At 45.6% G+C, this 25,864-nt stretch overlaps 1 protein-coding gene across 3 annotated transcripts in view; it reads right to left on the reverse strand.

Annotated features, from left to right (window-relative positions):
• Positions 1-25,864, reverse strand: part of TENM4 (teneurin transmembrane protein 4) — a 367,138-nt gene that overhangs the window by 15,417 nt on the left and 325,857 nt on the right. For all 3 annotated transcript variants that reach the window (XM_066622507.1, XM_066622506.1, XM_066622505.1), the window contains 4 exons: positions 25,173-25,327; positions 14,907-15,784; positions 12,252-12,424; positions 7,695-7,930 (listed from right to left, as the gene is read on the reverse strand). In XM_066622507.1, coding sequence (XP_066478604.1) covers positions 7,695-7,930; positions 12,252-12,424; positions 14,907-15,784; positions 25,173-25,327 — 1,442 coding nt within the window. The remainder of the gene's footprint in view (positions 1-7,694; positions 7,931-12,251; positions 12,425-14,906; positions 15,785-25,172; positions 25,328-25,864) is intronic.

Raw genomic sequence — 25,864 nt, forward strand, 5'->3', positions numbered from 1 at the left:
GATGTCCGGGCAGACTCGACTGCCCAGAGCTTCCTTGTGATGAGATCAGGTGCCTGGAGCAGAGCAGTGCAGTGGAACTGTAAGCATTGCTCACATGGGGGAGGGCTATTTCCAAATGCAGGATCTGGCCCAAGTCAGGAGAGCCCTCACTTAAAGCACCAAAAAGTGAATGCTGGTGAAAGTGAACAGCTAAAAACACCCTCACACTGGCCTCACACTCTCCCTTAGGACCTTGCACTGTTTCCATAAAATGTCTTAATTGATGTCTAGTAGGCTGGGATGTCTTAGGGTCCCAAACCTAAGAGAATACCAGGTTGCCTTTCAGCTTACAAGCATATTAATACTCCCCAAATCCTAATATAAGAGACTGGGTTGGTCTGGAGGTAAGCTGTGTTGACAATGACATCTTGGCACAAATGCAGTTTCAATTGGCCCCCATCTTCTTACACAAAGTCGACAACCCATTCTTGCCATGATACCTGTCTGGAGGGAATGGGGTTGTAAACTATTGCTGCTGTTGTTGCCACTCATCCCATTCATCCCGGTCCTTGTCCATCCCATTATTTCTTCATCTGACTAAAGCTGTGTGTTTTAAATGCTGAGAAAAGTAGGGTTGTTCAGGTGCACTGATTTCTTTGTGAATAAAAGATTTAACACGTCTTCAAATGAATAAAATCTTTAACAGGACTTCAAACGAAGGCAAAACTGTTTAAAGGTACACTGGTTTCAATCACCTGTTTTAACTCTGCATCAGTTGTCACACAGCCTCTGTTCATTCCATTTTGAATCCTTTATTGTTGCACCTCCAAATTTGTTTAAGGGGTGATGTCAAATTTATATAATCAGCTGCTTACCCTGATATACTGTATGGTGTTATCAAAGCAGTATGGGAGAAGGATTTAGACATTGTCCTACCAACTGACAAATGGAATGCAGCGTGTTCAGAAAAGCCTAATGAAAGAGAAAGCCCTTAATTTAATTCATAGGCTGTACTTCAGCCCCCACAAATTGAGTTACAAAGAATGCTCCCCGTTGTGTTGGAGAGTATGCCCAGAAATGATTACACTACCTATCATCATGTGCGGTGGGTATGAAACAGGGTTAAGTGGTCTTGAGCAGCCATGTTTTCAGAAATTGTACCGCTTGTCAGTGTCTCTAAACGCCTCGGTCCATTGTTAACTTTATTACTAATATTCAGTGTTAAATATGACCATACTCTGTACAAAGGGTTGATTGTTCTTTTATCGGCAGCTGCTCATTCAGAAACAGTATTGTATTGGAAAAATAATACCTCCTTTTCATTAAATTCTTTTACAATAGAGTCTGGCGGGTAGCTCTGAACTGAAGAGCTCAGTTCAGAGCTCAGGTCCGCTAAGGGTCAATCCAAGCTAGGTGCGTTCTTTAAACATTTGGTTTCCTTTCTTATCATTTTTGAACAAAACGCATTGTTACCATGTCTGGCCAGCCCACATTTGTTGCTACGGAAAGATGTTCTGAAGGACATGTTGTGAGTCATTCTCTGTTATCATTAGGTACTCCTATTGTATGTCTTCTACTGAAGACAAATGGTTATTTCAGCATACCTGAACTTGAATCATCATCTTTTTTTTGTTATAGCTTTTATTGTATTGTATTGGCAACCTTCAGTCTCGAAAGACTATGGTATCGCGCTCTGAAAGGTGGTTCTGGCACAGCATCTAGTGTGGCTGAAAAGGCCAATTCGGGAGTGACAATCCCTTCCACTCTGGGAGCAAGTGCAGTCTGTCCCTGGTGTGTCTCCCTGGCTATGGGCCTTCCTTCTTTGCCTCTTAGCCTCAGACTGTTGGCCAAGTGTCTCTTCAAACTGGGAAAGGCCATGCTGCACAGCCTGCCTCCAAGCGGGCCGCTCAGAGGCCAGGATTTCCCACTTGTTGAGGTCCATCCCTAAGGCCTTCAGATCCCTCTTGCAGATGTCCTTGTATCGCAGCTGTGGTCTACCTGTAGGGCGTTTTCCTTGCACGAGTTCTCCATAGAGGAGATCCTTTGGGATATTAGTTTTTATCATTTGTAACTTTGGAAAATCAAATAAAACATTGGGGGGGGGGGGAAGAGAAAGGCTTCATTTGGCTTACTGGGCCTCCAGAGCAAGGGAGGAGATACTAAGAACCAAATGATAAGTTGTGTGGGTTGCTTTGTGACTCATCTTGTGAGGTGTTTTGTTAGTGTAGCTGGGGGTGGGTGGCTTGGAGGGGAGTGACAATTTGATTGGGGGAAGTGTATGGGTCTGAGGGCATGCCATGGGGGTCTAGCTGTCAGGAGGAGCTCTTGTATTGGCAACCTTCAGTCTCGAAAGACTATGGTATCGCGCTCTGAAAGGTGGTTCTGGAACAGCGTCTAGTGTGGCTGAAAAGGCCAATCTGGGAGTGACAATCCCTTCCACACCGGGAGCAAGTGCAGTCTGTCCCTGGTCTGTCTCCCTGGCTATGGGCCTTCCTTCTTTGCCTCTTAGCCTCAGACTGTTGGCCAAGTGTCTCTTCAAACTGGGAGAGGCCATGCTGCACAGCCTGCCTCCAAGTGGGCCGCTCAGAGGCCAGGGTTTCCCACTTGTTGAGGTCCATCCCTAAGGCCTTCAGATAAGTACATAAGAAGAGCACTGCTGGATTAGGCCATAGGCCCATCTAGTCCAGCTTCTTGTGTCTCACAGTGGCCCACCAAATGTCTTAGGGAGCACACAAGAAAAGAATTTTGATGTTGCCAGTAAGGTTCTCCCCATAGCCCAATTTCATGCACCAACACTGAGATGAGTTTCACCCTCCCTTTCACTCCCTACCTAAGACTGAGAGGACAGTTCTTGAGAACTTTTTGTCCCAGCCCTAGGTGGAATTAGCATGCCAGCAAACATGGGGCTGTCCCAGAAAAAAAGCAATCCTGTGCCTCATTCTCCTTTTCTATAACAGATAAGCTTTCTAATCTTCTGCACACAGGGATATGAATATATCTTTTTTTTAATATTTTTTTAGCATTACTAGCTTAACATTTTTCTTCTGCCGCTCCTGGATGAACTGTGGCTTAGGATGCAATCTTAACCCCTTAGTGCTTTCCAGCACTGGCATAGCGGTGTCAACGGGACATGTACTGCATCCTGCAGTTGGGTGTCACTCATGGAGGCCTCCTCAAAGTAAAGGAATGTTTGTTCCCTTATCTCAGAGCTGCGTTGCCCTTATGTCATTGCTGGAAAGCACTGACACAAGGGGTTAGGAATTGCGCCCTTAGTAATGCAACATACAGAAGACCCTAGTCTGTGTATGAGCTATAAGACCTCAAAAATGAGGATTTATAACACAAATGCTTGAAGTTATGTTAAGTGCCCAAGTGACACCTTGTAATTAGAGCTGCACCCCCAGGTGTAATAAACTACATGGCTTAAAAAAAATACAGCCCGGTTGGTAATTTCTATGGCGCATAATGTGAATGTAGTAGGTGTCCGTGGCTAGGCTGTGAGCCAAGGGGATGTTTGGAAGGACAAGGTTAGAATGCTCCAATTAGCCAAGCTGTGGTTTAACAGTTGGCAATGCAATCTCTAAAGTATGGTTGTGTGTGATGGTACAATCTGTCACTGTGACAACTGCTGCTGCTCTCTTGCTACCAGAATCCCGGCAAAATTACAAAGGGAACCTCTGCTGGCATACTGCAGGTTCAATCAACAGAAGTGAATTAATCAGACAGCTCCATAACTGTGAAGACATCACATGTGCTCCACTGTGAGAGATGATGTTATGTTAGACAATATTTAGAAGATGTGCTTGCGTGAAGAAGGGTGTATTTTCAGAGCAGATTTTACTGTATAGTAGGCATTTTTGATTCAGAAAGGGCCCAGTCAGTGTTCTCACATGGATTTTTAATCCAAGCAAAGAACAAGACAGTCTGTGATAGTCATAGGGCCAGTTACAGGTCTAAAATGTTATGTAAATAACAGAGGCTATTGGAGCTAGAGAAGGTGCTGATTGACTGTGGACACAGATAAGTAGATAAGGAATGTTAGGAGAGTGAATGCGTGATGAGCTCAGTGAACTGGGTCCCATGTGGGCAGGAGGACTGGCCTAGAGGGTAGAGCCTCCGTTTGCCTGAAGATAACATCCGCAGGTCGCCAATTCAAGGCCACCGGCACCGTGAATGGTGAGACCTTGAAGCAGCTGACAAGCTGAGCCGAGTTATTCCACCTGCTCTTCAGTGTGAGCGAAGAAGCGTCTTGGCTGCCCTCCATGTGAGAGATGGAGTTGCCTGTCAGCTTGCGTGGGAGGAAATCGGAGGCCAGAATGTGATACCAGATCAAAAAGATCCTTCTGAAATGTTGTGGTTCTTGAAAGATAGAACCTTTCTTCGATTGCAAAAATCCCTACGGGAATTTAGAACACCCTGCCCATGTAAACTACCTTGAATCAAGTCTGAGGAGAAATCTGACGACCAAGAAAGGCGGCATATAAATACATGTATTATTATTATTATTGTTATTATTATTATTATTATTATTATTATTATTATTATTATTATTAGTGACAGAATGGCTAAGGGATGCAGCCACCTGAGTAGTGAGTGGAGAAAGAGGGAGGCAATAGGATAGCATGGGGTGAGCCTCAGGTGAGCTTCATGGGGATCAGCTTCAGGTGACACAGCAAGTAAAGCAGTGACACAGCAAGTGGGCAGTCCGCTTCTCCAGGGACTACATTGGCTGCCCATTCATTTCCGGGCCCAATTCAAGGTGCTGGTTTTGACCTTTAAAGCCCTATACTGCTCTGGGCCAGGCTATCTTAGAGACCGCCTACTCCCGTACAATCCGGCTTGTCCTCTCAGGTCATCAGAGAAGACCTTTTTACAAGTGCCGTCGTCCAAGGGGGTTCGTGAGACGGTGGCAAGAAATAGGGACTTCTCAGTAGTGGCACCAACATTATGGAGCTCCCTTCCCCTTGACTTGAGAATGGCTCCCTCTCTTGAGTTTTTTCGGTGAGGCCTGAAGACCCTGTTCTTTAAACAAGCTTTCTGATTCCATGGCATTCTTAACTTTTTTTATACATCTTTTAGTTTCTTTCTACAGGCTGGATTCCTCTATGACTTGCTGTTTTATGCTCTTTTTATTCTGACTTTATTCTGACTACTGTTTTTATGGCCTCTGTTAATGTGTTTTTAATATGTTTTATCAAGTTTTTTAAAACTGTTTTTATATGTTGTGAGCCGCCCTGGGTCCCTTTTAGGGAGAAGGGCAGGATACAAATAAAGTTTATACAGTCCTGGAATCCCTAGCATGCATGCACTACTGAAACAGAGACGCCTGCGTTGGCTTGGTCATGTTGTGAGAATGGATGATGGCCGGATCCCAAAGGATCTCCTCTATGGAGAACTCGTGCAAGGAAAGTGCCCTACAGGTAGACCACAGCTGCGATACAAGGACATCTGCAAGAGGGATCTGAAGGCCTTAGGAGTGGACCTCAACAGGTGGGAAACCCTGGCCTCTGAGTGGCCCACTTGGAGGCAGGCTGTGCAGCATGGCCTCTCCCAGTTTGAAGAGACACTTGGCCAACAGTCTGAGGTAAAGAGGCAAAGAAGGAAGGCCCATAGCCAGGGAGACAGACCACGGACACACTACACTTGCTCCCAGTGCGGAAGGGATTGTCACTCCCGAATCGGCCTTTTCAGCCATACTAGACGCTGTGCCAGAACCATCATCCAGAGCGCGATACCATAGTCTTCCGAGACTGAAGGTTGCCAACATTATTATTATTATTATTATTATTATTATTATTATTATTATTATTATTATATATAATATTATATATATATATAATATAATATAATATAATATATATTATATATAATATTATATAATATAATAATAATAATAATAATAATTATTATTATTATTATCATTATTATTATCTTCACTCACAACAGGAGAGGAAACTGAGCGCTTTCCACATGCGCTGCCTCCGACGCATCCTCGCCATCACCTGGCAGGACAAAGTTCCAAACAACACAGTCCTGGAACGTGCTGGAATCCCTAGCATGTATTCACTGCTGAAACAGAGACGCCTGCGTTGCCTTGGTCATGTCGTGAGAATGGATGATGGCCGGATGCCAAAGGATCTCCTCTATGGAGAACTCGTGCAAGGAAAGCGCCCTACAGGTAGACCACAGCTGCGATACAAGGACATCTGCAAGAGGGATCTGAAGGCCTTAGGGATGGACCTCAACAAGTGGGAAACCCTGGCCTCTGAGCGGCCCGCTTGGAGGCAGGCTGTGCAGCATGGCCTTTCCCAGTTTGAAGAGACACTTTGCCAACAGTCTGAGGCTAAGAGGCAAAGAAGGAAGGCCCATAGCCAGGGAGACAGACCAGGGACAGACTGCACTTGCTCCCGGTGTGGAAGGGATTGTCACTCCCGGATTGGCCTTTTCAGCCACACTAGACGCTGTGCCAGAACCACCTTTCAGAGCGCAATACCATAGTCTTTTGAGACTGAAGGTTGCCAATACTATTATTATTATTATTATTATTATTATTATTATTATTATTATTATTATTATTATTATTATTATTATTATTATTATTAAATGCTATTCCTCTGGGGGCATGGGATGCCACAACCATGTTCCCACAATTCCCTGTGACCAGTCTTGCTTCAAGTATTTAAATAAGGTCCTCTCCCACCATTGACCAAGAGCTGATTCAATTGACTGCTTCACTGTAACAGAGACTATGGTTGCTAGATAACCCATATAAGCACAGATCAAAAGCAAGTCCTGTCCATCCACTTCCCAGCATGCCAACAAGCTGTATTCCAGAAGAATAACCAAACTAGAGCTTTCTCACATGATCACTAAGTACATTTTTTAAAAAAATGTGAACTGCTGTTGACTTGTGGCAAACAAACTATTTTGAGGTTCCGTGTGGGGATTCCATATATGGTTGTGTGTGTGTGTGTAACCCACATTCCAAAAGCTTGCCAGTGGCTAGTCCAACCACAAACTGAGGCCTCTTGTGTAGCCCTGGGCAACACTGAAACCACCAGTAGTTTTGCGAATTGACTTGGTCTGTGGCAACTAAATGACAGAGGCTTCTCAAGGAATGTGTGTGAGTTTAGTTCTGGGATTGTGGTCCATAGGAAACACACAACTCAGGACCAAAAGACATAAGATGTCAGGAGATGAATGACTGATAGGTTTGGGAGGTAGAATGCAGGTTCAGGGGGTTTCCATGTTTTTTCCCATGGGTGGAAAATGAGGTGGGAGTTCAAATTTGATTGCAAAACAGCACGAGAGGAAAGATTAAGCACCCTCTGCTCTAGATTTGCTGCTACAATTGAACTGTATTCCCCCTCCCCCCCAAAAAAATGCAGGACTTCTGGCATCATTACAGTGTCCTCCTCAATTTTTGATCTTTGTTACAGACAACTGCAAGACTGAAACATGGTTCCCATGTTAATTTTTGATGTTGCAGTCTCCATAAAATGCTCTTACTACATCAGCTTTATGTGAAAAACATTTCATTTCAATGAACCCTAACGTGATGAGAGCTGGTCTTTACCACAGTCGGGAAAGTGACTGAAAACTGGTGTTTACTCCTATGTGACAGATACCACCTCCCACCGCACAAGAGCAAACTGCGGAACTAACACAAGAAGAGAGCCTGTGAACTGCAGCCGAGCACAGCCTTTTACACTCACCCTCAGTCTGCGTCCAAAGACTGTGACCTGACCCCTCGCTTGCTCTTTGCGCTGCCTCCACTCCACCAGATTGAGACCATTGTCAATGGGGAGGGTGACATTTCTCTTCCCCACAGTGGGGTTAACGGTGCCAGCCAGCAGATGTGGTTCCGTTTGCAGCGTCACCTCCATGCCGTTAGCCAGCATGAGCCGGAGAGAGCCATCCGCGCCAATGTAGTAGCTGTTGCGTACTTGATCTGTAGACAGGAAAACAGTTGAACCAAAGTTCTGGGGGGAAACCCATTTGTGCAAATTGGGCATAAGATTGGTCAGGTCAGGAAGGAACATTGCTCTTACGTTATCACCCCAGGATGGAAAAATTGAATGAGTGTTTTGAGAACTGAGCAGGTGTTAGCGAGCCTCTTGCACCGCTCTCCCAATGTTTCATGATCATACATCTTTACACTTAACATCTACTGGAAGTAACTCTTGACTGACTTCTTAATTTTTTTTTGTAAGTCCTCTAGGCACAGACTGTATTGCATTTCACTGCTGCACAGAAACTAGCATTTTCTGTGCAGGTTTAAACACGTTGTCCTATCTGCTGACAAAACAAAACTCTGTTTTTGCATGTCTAACTGCATAAGCACTCCCAAATTCTGGAGCTGGCACTGATTCAGTGCCCGTATAGCACTTTGGCAGCCTTTGGGGCTGTGAAGCTGAATCCTGGAATACTTGACCATGAGACAATTATTAGAGACCCTCGTCTCCAGATGCATTAACCACAGTAGAATCAATTAATTCCACGAAGAGCCCCAAAACAGCAGCTTTTGTTGCTTAATTAGACTCCGAGGTGAGGTGAACCTCTCATACCAGCACTTGGCAGACATCTTAATGTTCCTGAAATCTGGTAGGGCCAATTAGAAATGAGCTTGGTTTCTGTAAAAGGGGGAAAACCTGAAGCCATACTATCACTTGGAAAGGACAGGCAATGATTCCACCTTCTAGACCAGGGGTGTCCAAAGTTTTTGGCAGAAGGGCCACTTATCTCTCAGACACTGTGTTGGCGGCCGGGGGGGGGGGAAGAATTAATTTATATTTCAAATTTGAATAAATTTACATACGTTTACATAAATGAATATATTAAAGATGAACTTATATGAATGAATGAAGGTCTTGCAATAGCTCAAGGCCTATAAAAGGCCTTGCACAAAGCAAGGCTGGCCTTTCCTTTGCTGCCGCTACTGCTTCACAGATGTGAAACAGCAAGCAGTGGAGGGAGCCCTCATCCCACAGTTCATGGGAGAGGTCAAACAGTTGCCCTCACACTGAGAACAGTTGCATCCAGCCAGTGTGGTCTCCAACAAATCACCGGAGGGCCAGAGGCTCATTGGAGACTGGGAGCTCTCTGAGGGCCGCATTGAGAGGCCTCAAGGGCTGCAAGTGGCCCCAGGGCCGGGGTTTGGGCACCCCTGTTCTAGAACATGCTGTCCTGCATCCCACCCTCCCACTACTGCCCTGGTCCTGGCCAATACAACTATAGGTATTTCAGCCATTCCCTCTCAGCTATCCAAAGTTATCTTGCTTACAAATGGAATTCCAACTGTTTTCCTTACTGGTCCTTCAAAGTGCCTCCCAAACACCCATGTGATGCCACTTCTGTTTTGCTTCAATTCTTGCAAAATGCACCTTTTCTGTGAAGCCTTCAGTCCCCTTGTCAGGCTGTAACAAGGCCTGAATATGTGCAATCAAAACATGTACGTATATTCCCCCTTGTTTCCCCTGCCTCTATGTTTGTCTCCTTGCTCTGTTACGCTCTCTGCAGAGAATTTTAGGTTGTAAGCTTCTTAGGCCAGGGCACCACCTTCCTGTACTTTTTAAAGTGCTCTGCACACTGATGACCATGACCCCAATTGCTCCAAAATTCAAAATCACTTTTGGGCTTTGGGCTGCAATACTGATTTTCAAATCACAGATGGATACCTTGGGATAAAGAGGCTGCATGTAGTTGGTTGCCTAAATTGGATGTACATCTCAGGGCTTAATCAAGGATTACGATTGGTTCTTACAGTACCAATTTCTACAAGAGCAATGTTTGGGTGGTGAACCTGCGTTCGTTTGATCAACATGTATGATTGGCACATGCAGTTATACACATGACCATCTATATGTAAATTGCCTTTTATTTAACACACAAAAGTGCCTTTTTCTGTGGAATTCCAAAAAGTGTAAAGCAGTCCACATCCTATTGAATCACTAGCATGGAAAATGAAAACCTGCTTTTAATGGGTTTGCCTAACTTTTCCTGAACAAGCCCTTTGTAATTCAGCACAAGTCCGGCTTGGTGAAGGACTAGGGTATCTAGGTTGTGGGAAGCTACCTGAGGCCACATTCTCTGCTCTTTTTTGTTAAGAACTTTTTTGTTAGGATAACAGCAATAACAACTGTGGAAAGCTGTGTTGTTGTTAGAAGAATGTGCTAGCAAGGAAGCTGGCTGAACCCCAAGTGGAAAACAGCCACAGCACCTGTAGCTGGTGAGGCAAAGTCTTGTTGATGAGGTGTGAGCATATTCATGGCAACATGGGAAACCATTAGGTGGCGTCAGGATATGGAGGTTTCATGGTACTAGGATTACCACAGTGAGGTCTGTTTCCTGCTGCATAATCCAGTGCGTGCCATTCAGCTCCTCTCACACTTTGCCAATGGCTGCAGAGGAGATGCTGATTCATTATTCAACTATATGTTTTAGCAGCCTGATTTACCTTCAAGACTCAGAAGAAGTTATGGAAATATTTTCAGCTTTACATTCACTCCCCCAAAGGAGAAACGGGTGGACACCTGGCCTCAGGAAAAACTCACAGACTGGAAGGGGGGCCAGAGCCATAGCTAGAAGGGGCACAAAACACTTAGGGCACAATCTTATGCACATCTACTCAGAAGTAAGTCCCATTGTGTTCAATGGGGTTTACTCCCAGGAAAGTGTGTATAGGATTGTAGCCTAAGTTTTGCAGGAAGCCTCACCGCAGAGCGCAAGCGGTCACTCCCCCTTCCCTCTGGAGCCATTCCAGGCGGGAGGAGCAAAATGGAGGCCAATGCCTGGCTCCGAAGGGGAGTGAGAGGGGTCGCTTGCACGCTTCAGTGAGGCTCCCTGCAAAACGTAGAGCTTTGCACCCCCTCTAGCTACTCCACTGAGGGCATACAGTTTTTCCACACAAACACTCAAGGAAATGACATCCATTTCAGTTTTTTTATACAGTACATTGAACTGGTTTTTTGATCTAGCAGGAGCTCGTCCTGGCATTGCATCCACATGAGCGGTGTTGCGTGATGTGAGGTGCCATGGAAACGCCTGTGATCTCTCATGTGGGGAGAGGTTTTTGTTTCTGTCCCATAGTACTGGGGGTAATCCAACGGAAGTGATTGGCAGGAGATTTGGGACAGACAAAAGAAAGGACCTTCATGCAGCACATAATTAGTCCATAGAATTCACTGCCACAGGATGTGGTGAGCGTTACTAGCTTAGAGGGCTTGAAAAGAGAATGAGGCAGATTAGAGGAGGAGAAGGTATGTCAGTGGCTGTTTGGCAGGATGCCTCAATGGAATTGCCATGTTCTGCCATTGGACGTCCGTTGCGAAAGAGGCAACACTGGGAGACAGCTATCACCTTTGTGTCCTGCTTGTGGGCTTCTTGGAGGCCTCTGGTTGGCCACTGTTAAAAAAAGGGGCACTGGCTTAGATGGGCATCTGGTCTCAGTGCTGATGCCAGGTTGCTGGGAGCCCAGAGGAAAAGCCTTGCATGAGGCTTCCATGATGCCCCACCTGCCCCCTGATGCAGATTGGGTGCTACCACTGCTGTCAGCACTGAGGACTGGGGGTCAGCCCAGCCAGGTGAGCCCTCTGCAGAGCATGGGCCCTTGGTCAGTGTGCAACTTGGCTGACCTCTGAACCCTGTTGATCTGATGCAGCAGTCCTCTTCTTAATGGATTTACTAGCAGGGGGGAGAGAGACAATGTATGTGCTGAAAGCCCTGGACTCTTCACTGCAAAATCATTCCTTGCAACTGGCCTAATAACTGTGGCATTAAAGCCTTTGTGTTTAAGTCAATGCTCGGGCCCAGGCAGCCGCAGAGCAAAAGTCAGAAGCCAGAAATCTTGAGCTGAAAGCAGTAAATTCATGTTGTTGCCCTGGCGGAATTGCTTCTCAGTTCAGGAACCTTTCAGTGGCCAAGGAACACTCCAGTCTGGCTGGTTCATCACAGAGGGAAGCAGCACATGAGTCTGTGGATTCCTGGTCTAATCCTGATAGAGGGGCTTGTGGCTTTCAAGAAGGTCCCCTGGCCTCTCCCCCAATAAACTGAATGCAAAGTTTTTGCAAAACAAGCAGCTTATTGCCAAGATTGAAAACAAAGATGGGTGGAGCTTATTTTCCCTCTGGGCTGATCATCCTGCCTCTCACTGGCCAGAGATGTCTCATCCCATTTTTTAACATGGCTGTGCCCTTGCACCTCCCCTATGCCTTCCTAAAAACTAAACTAAAAAGCAAGCTGGCAAATGCACAGTCGGTCAATGTTAGCCTCACCTTGCAGTAGGGTATAGAAGGCACCTGATGCCGATAGGTTGGTTGTTATGGTTACATCATCCTTGCTGGAGGTTTCAACCTGGACGTGTACTGAGCTGTCTGTGTCACTCCGGAAGCTGCTGACTTGACCAGTAGGGAAAGTGATGTTGGTGAGGCGGCCAAAGCTGTCGTACCTGGAAAGGAAGGAATACTGTGATCAGCAAACATGAAAGAGCAAGATGGGGGATGGCGATAAGCCCTGCCCAAAGTTATGACTTTTATATCGCTATATTGACTTTTATATCATTAAAAATACCACCCTGTATTTTTAACATTTGAAATTCAAATGTTAAAAAAAATGGATCATGGTTTCCATGTACAACCTATGGAGCCTTCCAGACTCTTCTCAACCTCAGCACTCAGGGTGCCATCTCTAATATACTCTTTGCAGTTTGCTGGTCTTGTCTAAGGTCAACAGTTGCTCATGAACTGCACCATTGCAGATGATGATTAAATCTTTAGAGAGCAAATTTCCTAGGAGACCTTGACCTTTCTTTGGAGTAGACATTGCTAATGGGAAGTATGGAAAATGTAGTTCCCTCCTGCATATGTTCTGAAGGGTCCAGTGAACTTGGGTATTGTCTTCCCCCACCACTTCCTGATGGCCAACTCCCCAAACTCTATTTTATGACAATGCACTGACTTTGGGTATGCCTGATTGTTTGTGTGAACACCCCAAGGTATGCCCTAATCGTGGCTCACAGTGATATCCCATGACTCATGAAGAAGAATTTGCCCATGAAAATTTTTCCTGTGAAGATTTTTCAAGATGCAGTATCTCTCTCTCTCTCTCTCTCTCTCTCTATCTCTATCTCAATTTCTAAGCTGCCATACATAGATCTGTGTTGAACACCATTCTTTCATATTTTATATAGGTGACATTGTAGCGCAGTAGAAGAGCATATGGTTTGCATGTAAAATGTTCCAGGTTTAATGGCCAGTAACTCCAGATAGGGTGCAGAAAATGTCCTGCCCTGGAGAGCTACTTCCAGTCAGTGTACTGTAGTCAATAGTGAGCTAGGTGGATCAGTGGTTTGAACTGTCAACATAAGGCAAGCTTCCTATGTTCATCCTAAGACCTCAGATTCTGGGCTAGATGGACCAACTGTTGGACTCTGTATCAGGTACCTTCCAATGTTTATTTATTACAATATGCTGTTTGGATTGCTATATATCCTGCATCTGATTGCAGGTCAGAGAAACCCAGTTTGATGGGAAACCTGGAGTCTAGAAATTGAGCCTCTGGTTTTGTAAGGAAATCTTGCTTACGTTTTACTTCTGATGATTAAAAGGGCATGATCTGAAGTCACATGATACAGCAGCCCTCCTGAAGCTAAGCAGATCTGGGTCTAGTCCATGGGTCTCTAAACTTTTAGGCCAGAGGGCCACATCAAATATCCGGCATGGTGTCGAGGGCCGGAAAAATAAATAAATTCTAAATATAAAATTTAAATAAATACATTAGAAAGTTCCAGAAAGCCTAAGACCTTTAGATGGCCCCCAAACGTCACTTCTGGTTTTTCAGGAAGACCAGGAAGTGATGTTTTTAAGCCTTTAGAAGGCATTTTGAGGGCAGGCACATGGCCCCCCTGGCCCTAAGAATACCCTCCAGACGCAACTAGAGCACAGCTCTGGTCACATTTGGTTGAGGAGACCAGAGGCTTGCCGTGGGCTGGATAGAGGCTTGTCCCGGGCCGCATCTGGCCCCCAGGCCAGAGTTTGGAAACCCCTAGTCTTGTCAGTTACCTGCATGAGAAGCTATCTGGAAACTCTATAAGCAATGGCTAGTATTCACTCATCTTCATTCTTGGAGAGGAGTCCCTTAAACAGATATGAACCAGCTTTCTTACTCTCACATCTTAAACGTGTTTTTCATACGTGAGTTATGTAGAAAACTGCATTATGCTGAACCTTCACTGAAGAAGTTAACTTTGGCAGACTGTACTGTATTAAAAAAAACACATTTAGTTTGAAATTGGGGGAGGGGGAAGCCAAATGATGTGGATGTCTCATGATCTCTGTTCATCTCTGCCTCCGTGAAGGCTGTTATCTGTCACATAATTCAGTTTGGAAAGGCAGACTAGGAGAACACCCCCCTCCCATGTCACTGCAGGTGTATTTGCAGGGGAAACAAATCCTCCCCAAATTGATTCATTTCACAGTTAAGCCAGACAGGCCCTACTTCCACAACTGAAGGATCGAGAGGCAGGCTGGTCACCACTGCATCTTAACATTCTACTGTTCTCTTAATGCATTGGCTTGCACCAGAATTAAGGACTAATGCTGAGGTGCAAGAAAGTTCCAAGCACTGGCAAAAGCAATGATTTCATCCTCTGACCACTGTCTGATCAAATGACCCCAGCCTTTATTATCACAGTGGCGATTATTAGGCTGACAAAGAAAATCACAGCCTTCTATCCCCAAACAGAAATATAGTCAGCCAAGGTTCGCTGCAGAGAATTAAAGTAGTATTTGGTGCTTACTTAGACCTAACTGTTTGCTTGTGGACATCCAACACCATCATTTGTGACAGAAGCATGCCACTGAATGCCAGTTGCTGGGGAGCAAATAGTAAGTTCATGCATGGACTCAGTTGGTGGTACACAAATAACTCACTCATAAAATGTTGTCCACCCATTTTCGTTGCTCTTGGTAGCAAGGAGCCCGGAATTGCCATGGTAGGTCATCATAGCCACCTCATGACCCTGTGCTGTCACACTCTTGAGGGCACTGTTGGTACCCATGGTTAGCCAGTAGATTTGGCCATCTGGCACCACTAGCCAGAGTGGCATCCCTGTAGAATCCCTCCGGATGTTGACCAGGTTTCCATTGTTGTCAGTAACCAGGGTTATGTCTCCATCTCCTGTGTAGGTAAAGTTGTAAAGGTAATCTCCAGTGGGAAGGCTTTGGGTGAAAAGGTGCTTTCCGCTGGTGTCAAACAAGTAGAGTTCTTGATCGATGGGTGAGGATAATTCATACAAGTTCTGCGTATTGAGGAACGGCTTGTTTTTCCGGATGAAACGGATTCTGATGTTCCCAAGGTCAGCCACGTACAGCTCGCCATCTGCACACACTGCCAGAGATGAGGGGGCATTGAGCTTGGCATCCTTTGCATATCCGTCATCCCCGGAAAAACAATCGCAGTTGGCATCATTCTTGCAATCGCAGCCACTTGGAGCTCCGGCCACCAGTGAAATTTCTCCATTTGTGGTGACCTGCCTGATGCGGTTGATCTTCTTCTCATCTGTCTCCGTAATGTACAAGACACCGTTGTGAGAGACTGCCAGGGCAGTGGCAGATTCCAAGGTAGCATGAATGGCCACCTTACTTAGAAGGAAGTGATCGATACCTGGGACCTGGCAGTGCATCGGCCTTCCTGCCACAATGCGCACCTGGTGGTTTTCTGAGATTTGCAATACAACATTATTGTCAAGGACATACAGAGAATTGTCCATTGGATTGACTGCCAGGTCTGTAGGCCATTCCAGACGAACCTAATATCGTGAAAGAAAGAAGAAAAGGTTGTTGGAATCTGCTGCCATCATTATTATATATTAACATTTACTTTGCAATGAAGTAGAATAAATAAATGGGTTGGGAACTAAGGGCCCAATCCTATCCAATTTTCCAGTGCTGGTGCAGCCATGCCAGTGGGGCATGCACTGCATCTTGTGGTGGGGCAGAAGTCACAGAGGCCTCCTTAAGGTATGGGAACATTTGTTCCTTTACCTTGGGGCTGCATTGCGACTGCACCGGTGCTGGAAAATTGTATAGGATTGGGCCCTAAGTCCTTATATTAAATTTTTACTAACTTGATCCATAAGGCTGCAATCCTATATGTACTTACTTGGGAGTAAGCCTACTGAACTCTCTTTTTTCTTTAGGAACGTTTATTGGCATAATGATATAAAAACTACATGAAATCTACATAATCCACAAGTACCCCAATTAAGCATCATTGTTGTTCATTAGCCTGGCTCTTTAGGATAAGAACATAAGAACAGCCCCACTGGATCAGGCCATAGGCCCATCTAGTCCAGCTTCCTGTATCTCACAGCGGCCCACCAAATGCCCCAGGGAGCACACCAGATAACAAGAGACCTGCAAGGCATTCTGGGAATTGTAGTTAAGAACATAAGAACAGCCCCACTGGATCAGGCCATAGGCCCATCTAGTCCAGCTTCCTGTATCTCACAGCGGCCCACCAAATGCCCCAGGGAGCACACCAGATAGCAAGAGACCTGCATCCTGGTGCCCTCCCTTGCATCTGACATAGCCCATTTCTAAAATCAGGAGGTTGCACATACACATCATGGCTTGTACCCCGTAATGGATTTTTCCTCCAGAAACTTGTCCAATCCCCTTTTAAAGGCGTCCAGGTCAGACGCCATCACCACAAGAAAGGCTGCTGTTCACTGCATCAGCCACCTCTGTGGAAAGAACAAATCAGACCTTTTCCTGGCCTGACAGATCACCCATGTTGGCCTAGATCGAGCCTAAAAGCTCCATGTGCATCTCCTCATACAGAGAACAGTCCAAAAGCATATGTGATATTTTTTCCACAGCCTGCCGACATTTGCAATGCCTTTCAGAGTATGGTACCCATTAAGTCTCCCAGACATTAGGGCAGATGGCATGGCATTACACCTTGCCAAGGAGTAAGAGTATGCACTCTTGTAGCCCCATTGAACTTAGTGGGGCTTACCTCTGAGATTACATGGTTGCATTGCAAGACACAATAATTGCACATTTAATGTTGGTGCACACCCCTGCAGGAAGAGGGATGGACTTATTGGGGATCAGGATCCCAGATACAGGAGGCAGGGAGCTATATACTTATTGCAGCTCAGGAGGAATTGATTAGCTGTGTTCTTGACAAGTCCGTGTGCTCTGAACAAGGGCAGTGGTAGAAAGAAAGAAGCTCTGATTTTCCAGGAGCAAAGGCACAACAGTTTTGCACAAAGAACCAGAATACAAATTCGGGCAAAAGATACAGTAGAACCTCTTTAAGTTGACCACCCAAGGGACTGGAGGAATTGGTCAACATAGGGAGGTGGTCAACATACGGGAAAAAAAGGCTATAGAAAATTAGGTCTAGAACAGGGGTGTCCAAAGTTTTTGGCAGGAGGGCCACATCAGTGTTGCCTCTCAGACACTGTGTCTGAAAAGAATTAATTTATATTTAAAATTTGAATAGATTTACATAAGTTTACATAAATGAATATATTAGAGATGGAACTTATATGAATGAATGAAGGTCTTGCAATAGCTCAAGGTCTATGAAAGGCCTTGCACAAAGCAAGGCTGGCCTTTCCTTTGCTGCCGCTACTGCATCACAGATGTGAAGCAACAAGCAGTAAAGGGAGCCCTCATCCCACAGCTCACATGAGAGGTTAAACAGTCTCCCTCAAGCTGAGAGCAGTTGCGTCGGGCCAGTGTGGGCTCCTCCGGAGGGCCAGAGGCTCATTGGAGACTGGGGGCTCCCTGAGGGCTGCATTGAGAGGCCTCGAGGGCCGCAAGTGGCCCCAGGGCCAGGGTTTGGGCACCCCTGGTCTAGAAAAACCCAAGGCTCTAGAAAATTAGGTCAACTTAAGGAGGTGGTCATTACAGAGAGAACATAAGAACATAAGAACAGCCCCACTGGATCAGGCCATAGGCCCATCTAGTCCAGCTTCCTGTATCTCACAGCGGCCCACCAAATGCCTCAGGGAGCACACCAGATAACAAGAGACCTCGTCCTGGTGCTCTCCCCTACATCTGGCATTCTGACTTAACCCATTCCTAAAATCAGGAGGTTGCGCATACACATCATGGCTTGTACCCCATAATGGATTTTTCCTCCAGAAACTCGTCCAATCCCCTTTTAAAGGCGTCTAGGCTAGACGCCATCACCACATCCTGTGGCAAGGAGTTCCACAGACTGACCACGCGCTGAGTAAAGAAATATTTTCTTTTGTCTGTCCTAACCCGCCCAACACTCAATTTTAGTGGATGTCCCCTGGTTCTGGTATTATGTGAGAGTGTAAAGAGCATCTCCCTATCCACTCTGTCCATCCCCTGCATAATTTTGTATGTCTCAATCATGTCCCCCCTCAAGCGTCTCTTTTCTAGGCTGAAGAGGCCCAAACGCCGTAGCCTTTCCTCATAAGGAAGGTGCCCCAGCCCCGTAATCAGCTTAGTCGCTCTCTTTTGAGAGGTGGTCAACTTTGGAGGTTCTACTGTATGTAAAAAGATAATATAGGTAGCAAAGATTTTGAGGTAGGCTGTGGAGTTCCTGAATCAGTGCTTGGCAGCTGTGAAGGTTTGGGTCTTGTCCCCCGTCTAGCACTAGTAAATGGACACTGAATCTAGCTAAGACAAAGGTGGTGTTAGCAAGACAACTCATTGGGATGGATTTACAATCTGTTCTGGATGGGGTTGTGCTCCCTTTGAAGGATCAGGATCACAGCCTGGGAGTGCTCCTGGACTTCGCTCCTGGATGGACAGGTGGCAGCTGTAGTGAGGAGTGCTTTTGCTGAGCTTTGCTCGTACATAGGCCTCTGTTGTGCCGGACACAATTCAAGATGCCAGACGTTACCTACCAAGCCCTACATGACCTGGGGAGCTGGGGAGCTGAAGGATCATCTCCTTTCTACATCTGTCTCCATCCTGTGGTCACCATTGGGAGCCCTGCTTTGCATCCCAAAAGCCACCTGAGGTGCAGCTGGTGGGGACAGGAAATGGCCTACTTTTTCAGTGGCAGCCCTGATTAAGGAAGTCAGGCTCAGCCTTCTGCATTTTCTTCTGCCTTTCTTTGAGGTTCTTCAGATGTTTACTTCTGCCTGGTCATCTGTGCTCTGCTTGCTGCTTCTCTTCCAGTCATGAATGTTGCTTTAAATGAACTGTAAACCATTTCTACCCAATGTTGCATATACACAAAAGGGATCAAATATGTACACCTGTGGGCTGGGCAGAAATGGGTTAATATTGTCTTATGGAACACTACAAGGTGCCTTGATGAACCCCTTCAGTGAGACTGAAAAGTGGCCTAGCAAAATTTTCAACAAATGAATAAGGGCCCAATCCTATCCAACTTTCCAGTGCTGGTGCAGCTGCAGTGCAGCCCCAAGGCAAGGGAACAAATGTTCCCTTACTTTGTGGAGGCCTCCATAACTACCTTCCAACCGCATGACGCAGTGCACACCCCATTGATACGACTGCACCAGGGTTGGAAAGTTGGATAGGATTTGACCCTAAGTTTCCAAACAACTTTTAAAAGCAGTTCCATGATGTGTGAAAGAACATAAGAACAGCCCCAATTGGATCAGGCCATAGGCCCATCTAGTCCAGCTTCCTGTATCTCACAGCAGCCCACCAAATGTCTTAGGGAGCACACCCGATAACAAGAGACCTGCATCCTGGTGCCCTCCCTTGCATCTGACATAGCCCATTTCTAAAATCAGGAGGTTGCACATACACATCATGGCTTGTAACCCGTAATGGATTTTTCCTCCAGAAATTTGTCCAATCCCCTTTTAAAGGTATCTAGGCCAGATGCCATCACCTCATCCTGTGGCAAGGAGTTCCATAGACCAACCACATGCTGCGTACTATGGTAGTCCAGCTTGGATGTGATGAGAGTGTGGGTGAGCAGGCTATGTATGGAGGAGCCTTCCATCATACATCCCCCATTTGCAATCTGCAGGTTTACCACCTCACAGTAAGAACCAGGCTCTAGACAGAGCAAGACGAGCTGTGTCTAGTCTCTCAGATTTTTTTTCTCTTTGGCTCCTGGCCCTCCTTAACCCTTCCTGTGGTAAAACATGACAGCCTGTGGTTTCCCCTTCAATAATGCATGCCTCCCTGCCTTCCCAACACTCTTCTGAGCCACTGCTACTACGCTTGCAGCCTCAAGTTAGCATCAAGAATGTAAGTTTATTCAGAAATGACAGGGGAATTTTTTTTTCTCCACCTCTTAAAACCTATTTCTTGTCAACAACGGCAGCTAAATATTTTATGGCTCCTGGTCCCTTACTGCCTGAGGGGCCTGACTGAAGAGACCTTTCTAGCTGCTTTATATGATGAAAAGACAGTTCCCCAGTCAACGTTCTCTTAAAGACAACTCTCAGCGCTATCTGTCTTCGGAAGGTGGGGAGAGGAGAAATGGGTCCTTTGCATTGGAAATAACAGAGCAGGAACCTGAGTCGCAGCTGGGGGGGGTGCTTTTTTTTAAAACTCATCCAGTCACTGTATAAAGCGCACATCACCATCTATGTGGTTAGAGCAGCTGGTGTTGGGGGGAAGCTCAAAGAGGAGGAGGGACTTCAAAGCTTGCATGTTTATGCATGACAGCACCCCCCCCAGCTTTCTTGCCACCCTTAAGAGTGACCAGATACAATGGAGGACAGAGTGCTCTTACCTTTAACCATTGTATAGAAGAGGGAATTTGGGCAGCTGCAGCTTTTAAAGCCCTTTCTTATTGAGCTGCTCCTGCCAAAATTCTCCCTTCTATACAATGATTAAAGGTACAGGCACCCTGTTCTCCTTTGTATCTGGTCACCGTGCCTATGAAGAGCTCTGCTGGATTCAAGCAAAGGTCCATCTAATCCAGTGTACTGTTCCCCACAGTAGCCAACCAAATGCCTCCAGGAAGACCACAAGCAAGACTTCACAGCAACAAAGCTGTCCCTGTTGTTAGTCTCCAGAGTGTAGTATTCAGAGATATACTGCCCCTGAATCTGGAGGTTTCATACAGCCATCTATTTATTTATTTCAGTGGTTCTCACACATTTACCACCGGGACCCACTTTTTAGAAAGAGAACCTGTCAGGACCCACCAGAAGTGATGTCATGACTGGAAATGACATCATCAAGGAGGAAAATTTTTAGCAATCCTAGGCTGCAATCCTACCCACACTTACCCAGGAGTAAGCCCCATTGACTATCATTGTTAAAAGAATATACAGAGTAGCTTGTTAAAAGTACATTTCCCCAATGCAGTCCCATTCCATGGGAGCATCAAGTCTAAAAAATTAAAAATAAAATAATGAAATGAATGAAATTGGCTCATGACCCACCGTTTGAGAAACAGTGATTTATTTTATTCCAATTTTTTCCTTGCTGTTCTCCCAAAGTACTAGTGGCTGAGAAATAGATCTTTTTGTGAATTTGGTATTGCTAGAGGTGTCTGAAAATGTTTTTATTTATTTTACTCAAAAGTAAGCCCATGGAGTTCAGTAGAATTTGGCTGTAATCTTATTTTACTCACTGGAAACAGATCCCTCTAGCCATTGCCTATATAACCATATAAGCCATTGTGGATGACCACCCTTTGGCAGCAGTAGATTCATGCAGAAGAGGTCTATCAGTGGCTACTGGCCACGACTGTTAAATAGAACCTCCATGTCCACAGGCAGCCTCCTGCTATTCATCAGTTGTGGGGTAAGGTGCAGGGAGCAAATAAAGGTTGAGAGCTGTTGCCTTCAAGCCCTGCTTGTGGGCTTCCCAGAGTCATCTAGTTGGCCACTACTGGGAACAGGATACCGGACTAAATGGATCTTCTGAATGAATAAACTACATGAATAGACAAGCTGCAAGGGATGGGTTGCAGCTAAATGGTGGAGCACCTGCTTTGCATTCAGAAGGTCCCAAGTTCAATCACTGCCAGGTGGAGCTGGGAGAGATCCCTGCCTGAAATGCAGGATAGTTTCAGCCAGTCAAAATAGACCAATGATCTGCCTCAGTATATAAGGAAGCTTCATATGTTGAGTGATGCTTTGATGCTTTGTTATAAAGTTGGCTGAAATCTCAGAGTGCACAAAATTAAATCCTGGACCAAAGTCGATATCAAGCTGCCATTTGTGGGATAGGAGGATAGCATGTGCCAAGATGGCTTTTAACAATCAACGTCTACCTCTTGTCCACCAGGCAGGTGACCTTTATAGCCCTGCAATTTTTATCCCTTGCATGAACGGTGGACAGTGGGATAGCAGCCACAAAGAAACAGGAGCAATTTCCCCCCCCCCAATTGGGGGGAGAAAGAAGCAAAGAAACAGGTGCCAGGTGGGAGTGTGCAAATTACAGGGGTGGTTACAGAAAGAAAAACCCCATTGGCTTCCATTGTGCCTCACTAACAGCTCTCAGACTTTTCAGTGAGGAGCGGGGGTTTTGCAGAACAAAGCCCCATTCCTAAAGCCTTCAAAATAAGAGTTTGAGGCATACAACCCCACGAGATTTAGAGGTTATGCCTCCAGACTGGTACTGATTATCAGGATGGACAGTGCCGCTGAAAACAAAACCATTGGCAGCATCAGTTATGTCTGCCTTGCGCTATGAAATGCAGATATCGAAATGGAATTTTTTTTTCTTCCGGAATATGAGCAGCAGGGCTTTGGAAGCCCAGCGTGATGGCAGTCAGAACCCATTTGCAATCTGATGCAATTCAAGAGTCTTTGTTTTCCTGCTGTTGATAATTTGGCCAGAACTGATTTCAACCACTGTTTCCAGGATATTAATTTGAACTAGACCCCCAAAATGCACTGTGTCCAATTCATAATGCTCTCCCCTACAAACAGAAAGGGGAAAATGAAGCCAAAATAGTCAAGTATTTCTGATGAGCGAATTGGCAGAGGGGTTTTAATGGTAATAGTAAATCAGAAGATATTTTGGCTGCATCCTACTATATTCCTATCCCCTACCATAGATGCTAAAACTAGCTGTCAACTGCTGTTCTCCCCTAGCTATTAGTTGAATTCCAGTGATGTAATAGAAAGTTTATATTTATTTATATTAAAATGTATATACAAGTGGTGCCTCAGTATCTGTGATGAATCTATTCTCTGACCCAGAAATACAGAAAACCATGGATAATGAAACCTCCAGTTTCAGCACCTTTGCCCTCGAGGGACTACCTCCCCAAGGGTTTTCCCCGGGTCTCAGAATGCCTTATAAGGGTAAAAAAAGTAACTTCTGGTTTCCCTCAGGAAACTGGAAATCATGGTTTTTTGCACTCTGGGGCCATTCTGAAGCCCACAGAGGCCATGGGTGGATCCAGCCTCTGTGGGCTTTAGAAAACCCTCTGGAGATGGCTGGAGCACTGCTGTGGTCATCTTTAGAGGGTTCAGGTCAGGCCAAGTCTGGCTCAACGTTGGTCCAGGGGACCTGCATTGAGCAAGATCCGCGGATTAAAAAAAATCTATGGATAAATAGGCTCAACCTATACTGCTTTTTGGCCTGAAAGGGTCTGCAATAGGCACAACCAAACATTCCCACTGCCAAGTCCCACTAAGACTTTACAATAAAAAAATCAACTTTGAATGTTTTCTTTAGAGTGTTTGCCTTTCTCACCACTTAGTTCAACTTTGAAAGTTAGTGAGTAACATCATTCAAAGTATATGTTATCCCAAACTGTTGGAACAGGTTGCAATAGTTGAAAACCAAAGTATAAAAATGGGAAAGTGGGATAAAAAAAATCCTAAATAAATGTTCACTCAGAAGTTACATGTACTTCCAATGCCAATGGCTACTGGGGGTTCTCATCCAATGAAATGAAAAGCCCCCATTTCCCTGTCTGATAGTCATGACCTTCTCCACTCATTTCATCCATCCTCCTCCCCAGCTATCTTCTATCAATCATCCATCTAAGTCTTGGGACAGGCAAACTCACACTTATGCCCCTAAGCAAATTTTTAGTTTGCCTGCAGGTGAGCCTGACATTTCTTCTACGTGCAGGCCCTTTGGAAAAAAGGCTGCATCTATGTGCTTCTTCTTCTGATGTCACCACTCCTGGCATAGGAGAAATCCTGGCACCCTGCTCCTCCACCCATCTACACTCTGTGTCTGAAACTATCCGTGACTCAGGGCCAAATCCTATCCAACTTTCCAGTGCTGGTGCAGCCATGCCAATGGGGTACACACTGCATGCACCCCCCCTGTGGTGGTGGGGGGCAATCACAGAGGCCTCCTCAAGGTAAGGGAATGTTTGTTTCCTTTTGGGGTGGGGCTGCATTGCTGCAGCACCAGCACTGGATAGGATTGGGCCCTCAGACAGTACTGAGATACATGGACTGATGGCAAAAAGGAGAAGGCTGCTTCATATGTGTACTTAGTAGTGACAATTCTCCAGGATGGCAATGGGGAACTCAGGAAAATCCTGGCATATTTTCTCCAAGGAGAACTCTGCCCTCAACAGGATAAGGCCCAAATCCTATCCAATTTTCCAGTGCTGGTACAGCTGTGCCAATAGGGCATGCACTGCATCCTGTGGTGGGGAGGCATTCACAGAGGCCTCCTCAAGGTATGGGAAGATGTGTTCCCTTACCTTGGGGCTGCATTGCAGCTGCACTAGTGCTGGAGAGTTGAAAAGGATTGGGCCCTAAGTCAGCTATACAGACTGTACTGATTGTGCGGGGCATGTGCTGCTCCCTGGGTGGAACCAGAACAGAATCCAACCTTCCACTCATTAGAGTGGTCCCAGGCCATCTGTACTTGGAATTCCAATTGATCGTCTTCCAACACTGATTCTTGTAAAGGGCACAGATGAGAAGGGGGAAAGTCATGGCTTCTAGCAGGCTGTTGTGGGGATGAGGTAGAATAGGGTTTTATTAGCAGATGGTATGGAAGAAGTGAAGCTGCTATGGAAAGGAGAACTGGATGTTGAGTGGCAGGGATGTCAAGGAATGGGCACAAACACTCTAACTACTCAGGGTAAAGCCTCAGTGATAAAACCTTGACAAAGTTCATCTCATGGAAAAAGGGATTTGGAGGGGGAAAAGATAATTTGCTCAGTGGGAGAGATGGAGAAGCTGTTCCAAAATAAGCAGATTGACGGAAGACACAAAACCTGAATAGGAAAGCAAAACAAACAGGATGTTAATTACAAATCATTAATGGAAATTTGAGTACCTGGGAGATATCCATGACTGAATCACAGCTTAAAGGCCTAGCAGATGTCAGGTCATTGGAACCAAGAACAGTAGAGATGATCCCATTCTGGTCAATGCGCCGGATTATGGTGCCATCCACAAAATAAATGAACCCAAATTTGTCAACAGTAATGCCTGAAAAACAACGCAGCATGGATAAAACATGGAAAGAACTTAGTTGCACCCAATAATTAAAAGGCAAACATCACTTTGAAACTGTGTACTTATTTTAAATATACATATATGTTGATCTAGATGTATGAGAGGAGAGAGGCCGCAGGGAGGAGACTCAGGGCCCAATCCTTTCCAATTTTCCAGTGCCAGTGCTGCTGCGCCTACGGGGTATGCACTGCTTCCTGTGTTGGAGAGAGTCTTGGAGGCCTCCTCAAGGTATGGGAACATTTGTTCCCTTACCTCAGGGTTGCATTGCAGCTGCCCTGATGCTGGAAAGTTGGATAAGATTGGTGACATCCTCAACACTTGTTGAACAGGTGACCACTGGAGGAATGGATGGAGTGGTTTCTGACGGTGTGCTACTAAAGACTTCTGAAACACAATGTGAAGCCAGAGATTCCCTCCATCTCTGTTCCAAGCTGCAGGCATTGCCCCTCACTTCTTGCTCCACTTCAGAAATGTAACATTTTTATTTGAAAAAAAAAATTCTAGCCCACC

This window comes from Tiliqua scincoides, chromosome 3 (genome assembly GCF_035046505.1).
Source record: "Tiliqua scincoides isolate rTilSci1 chromosome 3, rTilSci1.hap2, whole genome shotgun sequence".
In the NCBI taxonomy this organism is placed as follows: Eukaryota; Metazoa; Chordata; class Lepidosauria; order Squamata; family Scincidae; genus Tiliqua; species Tiliqua scincoides.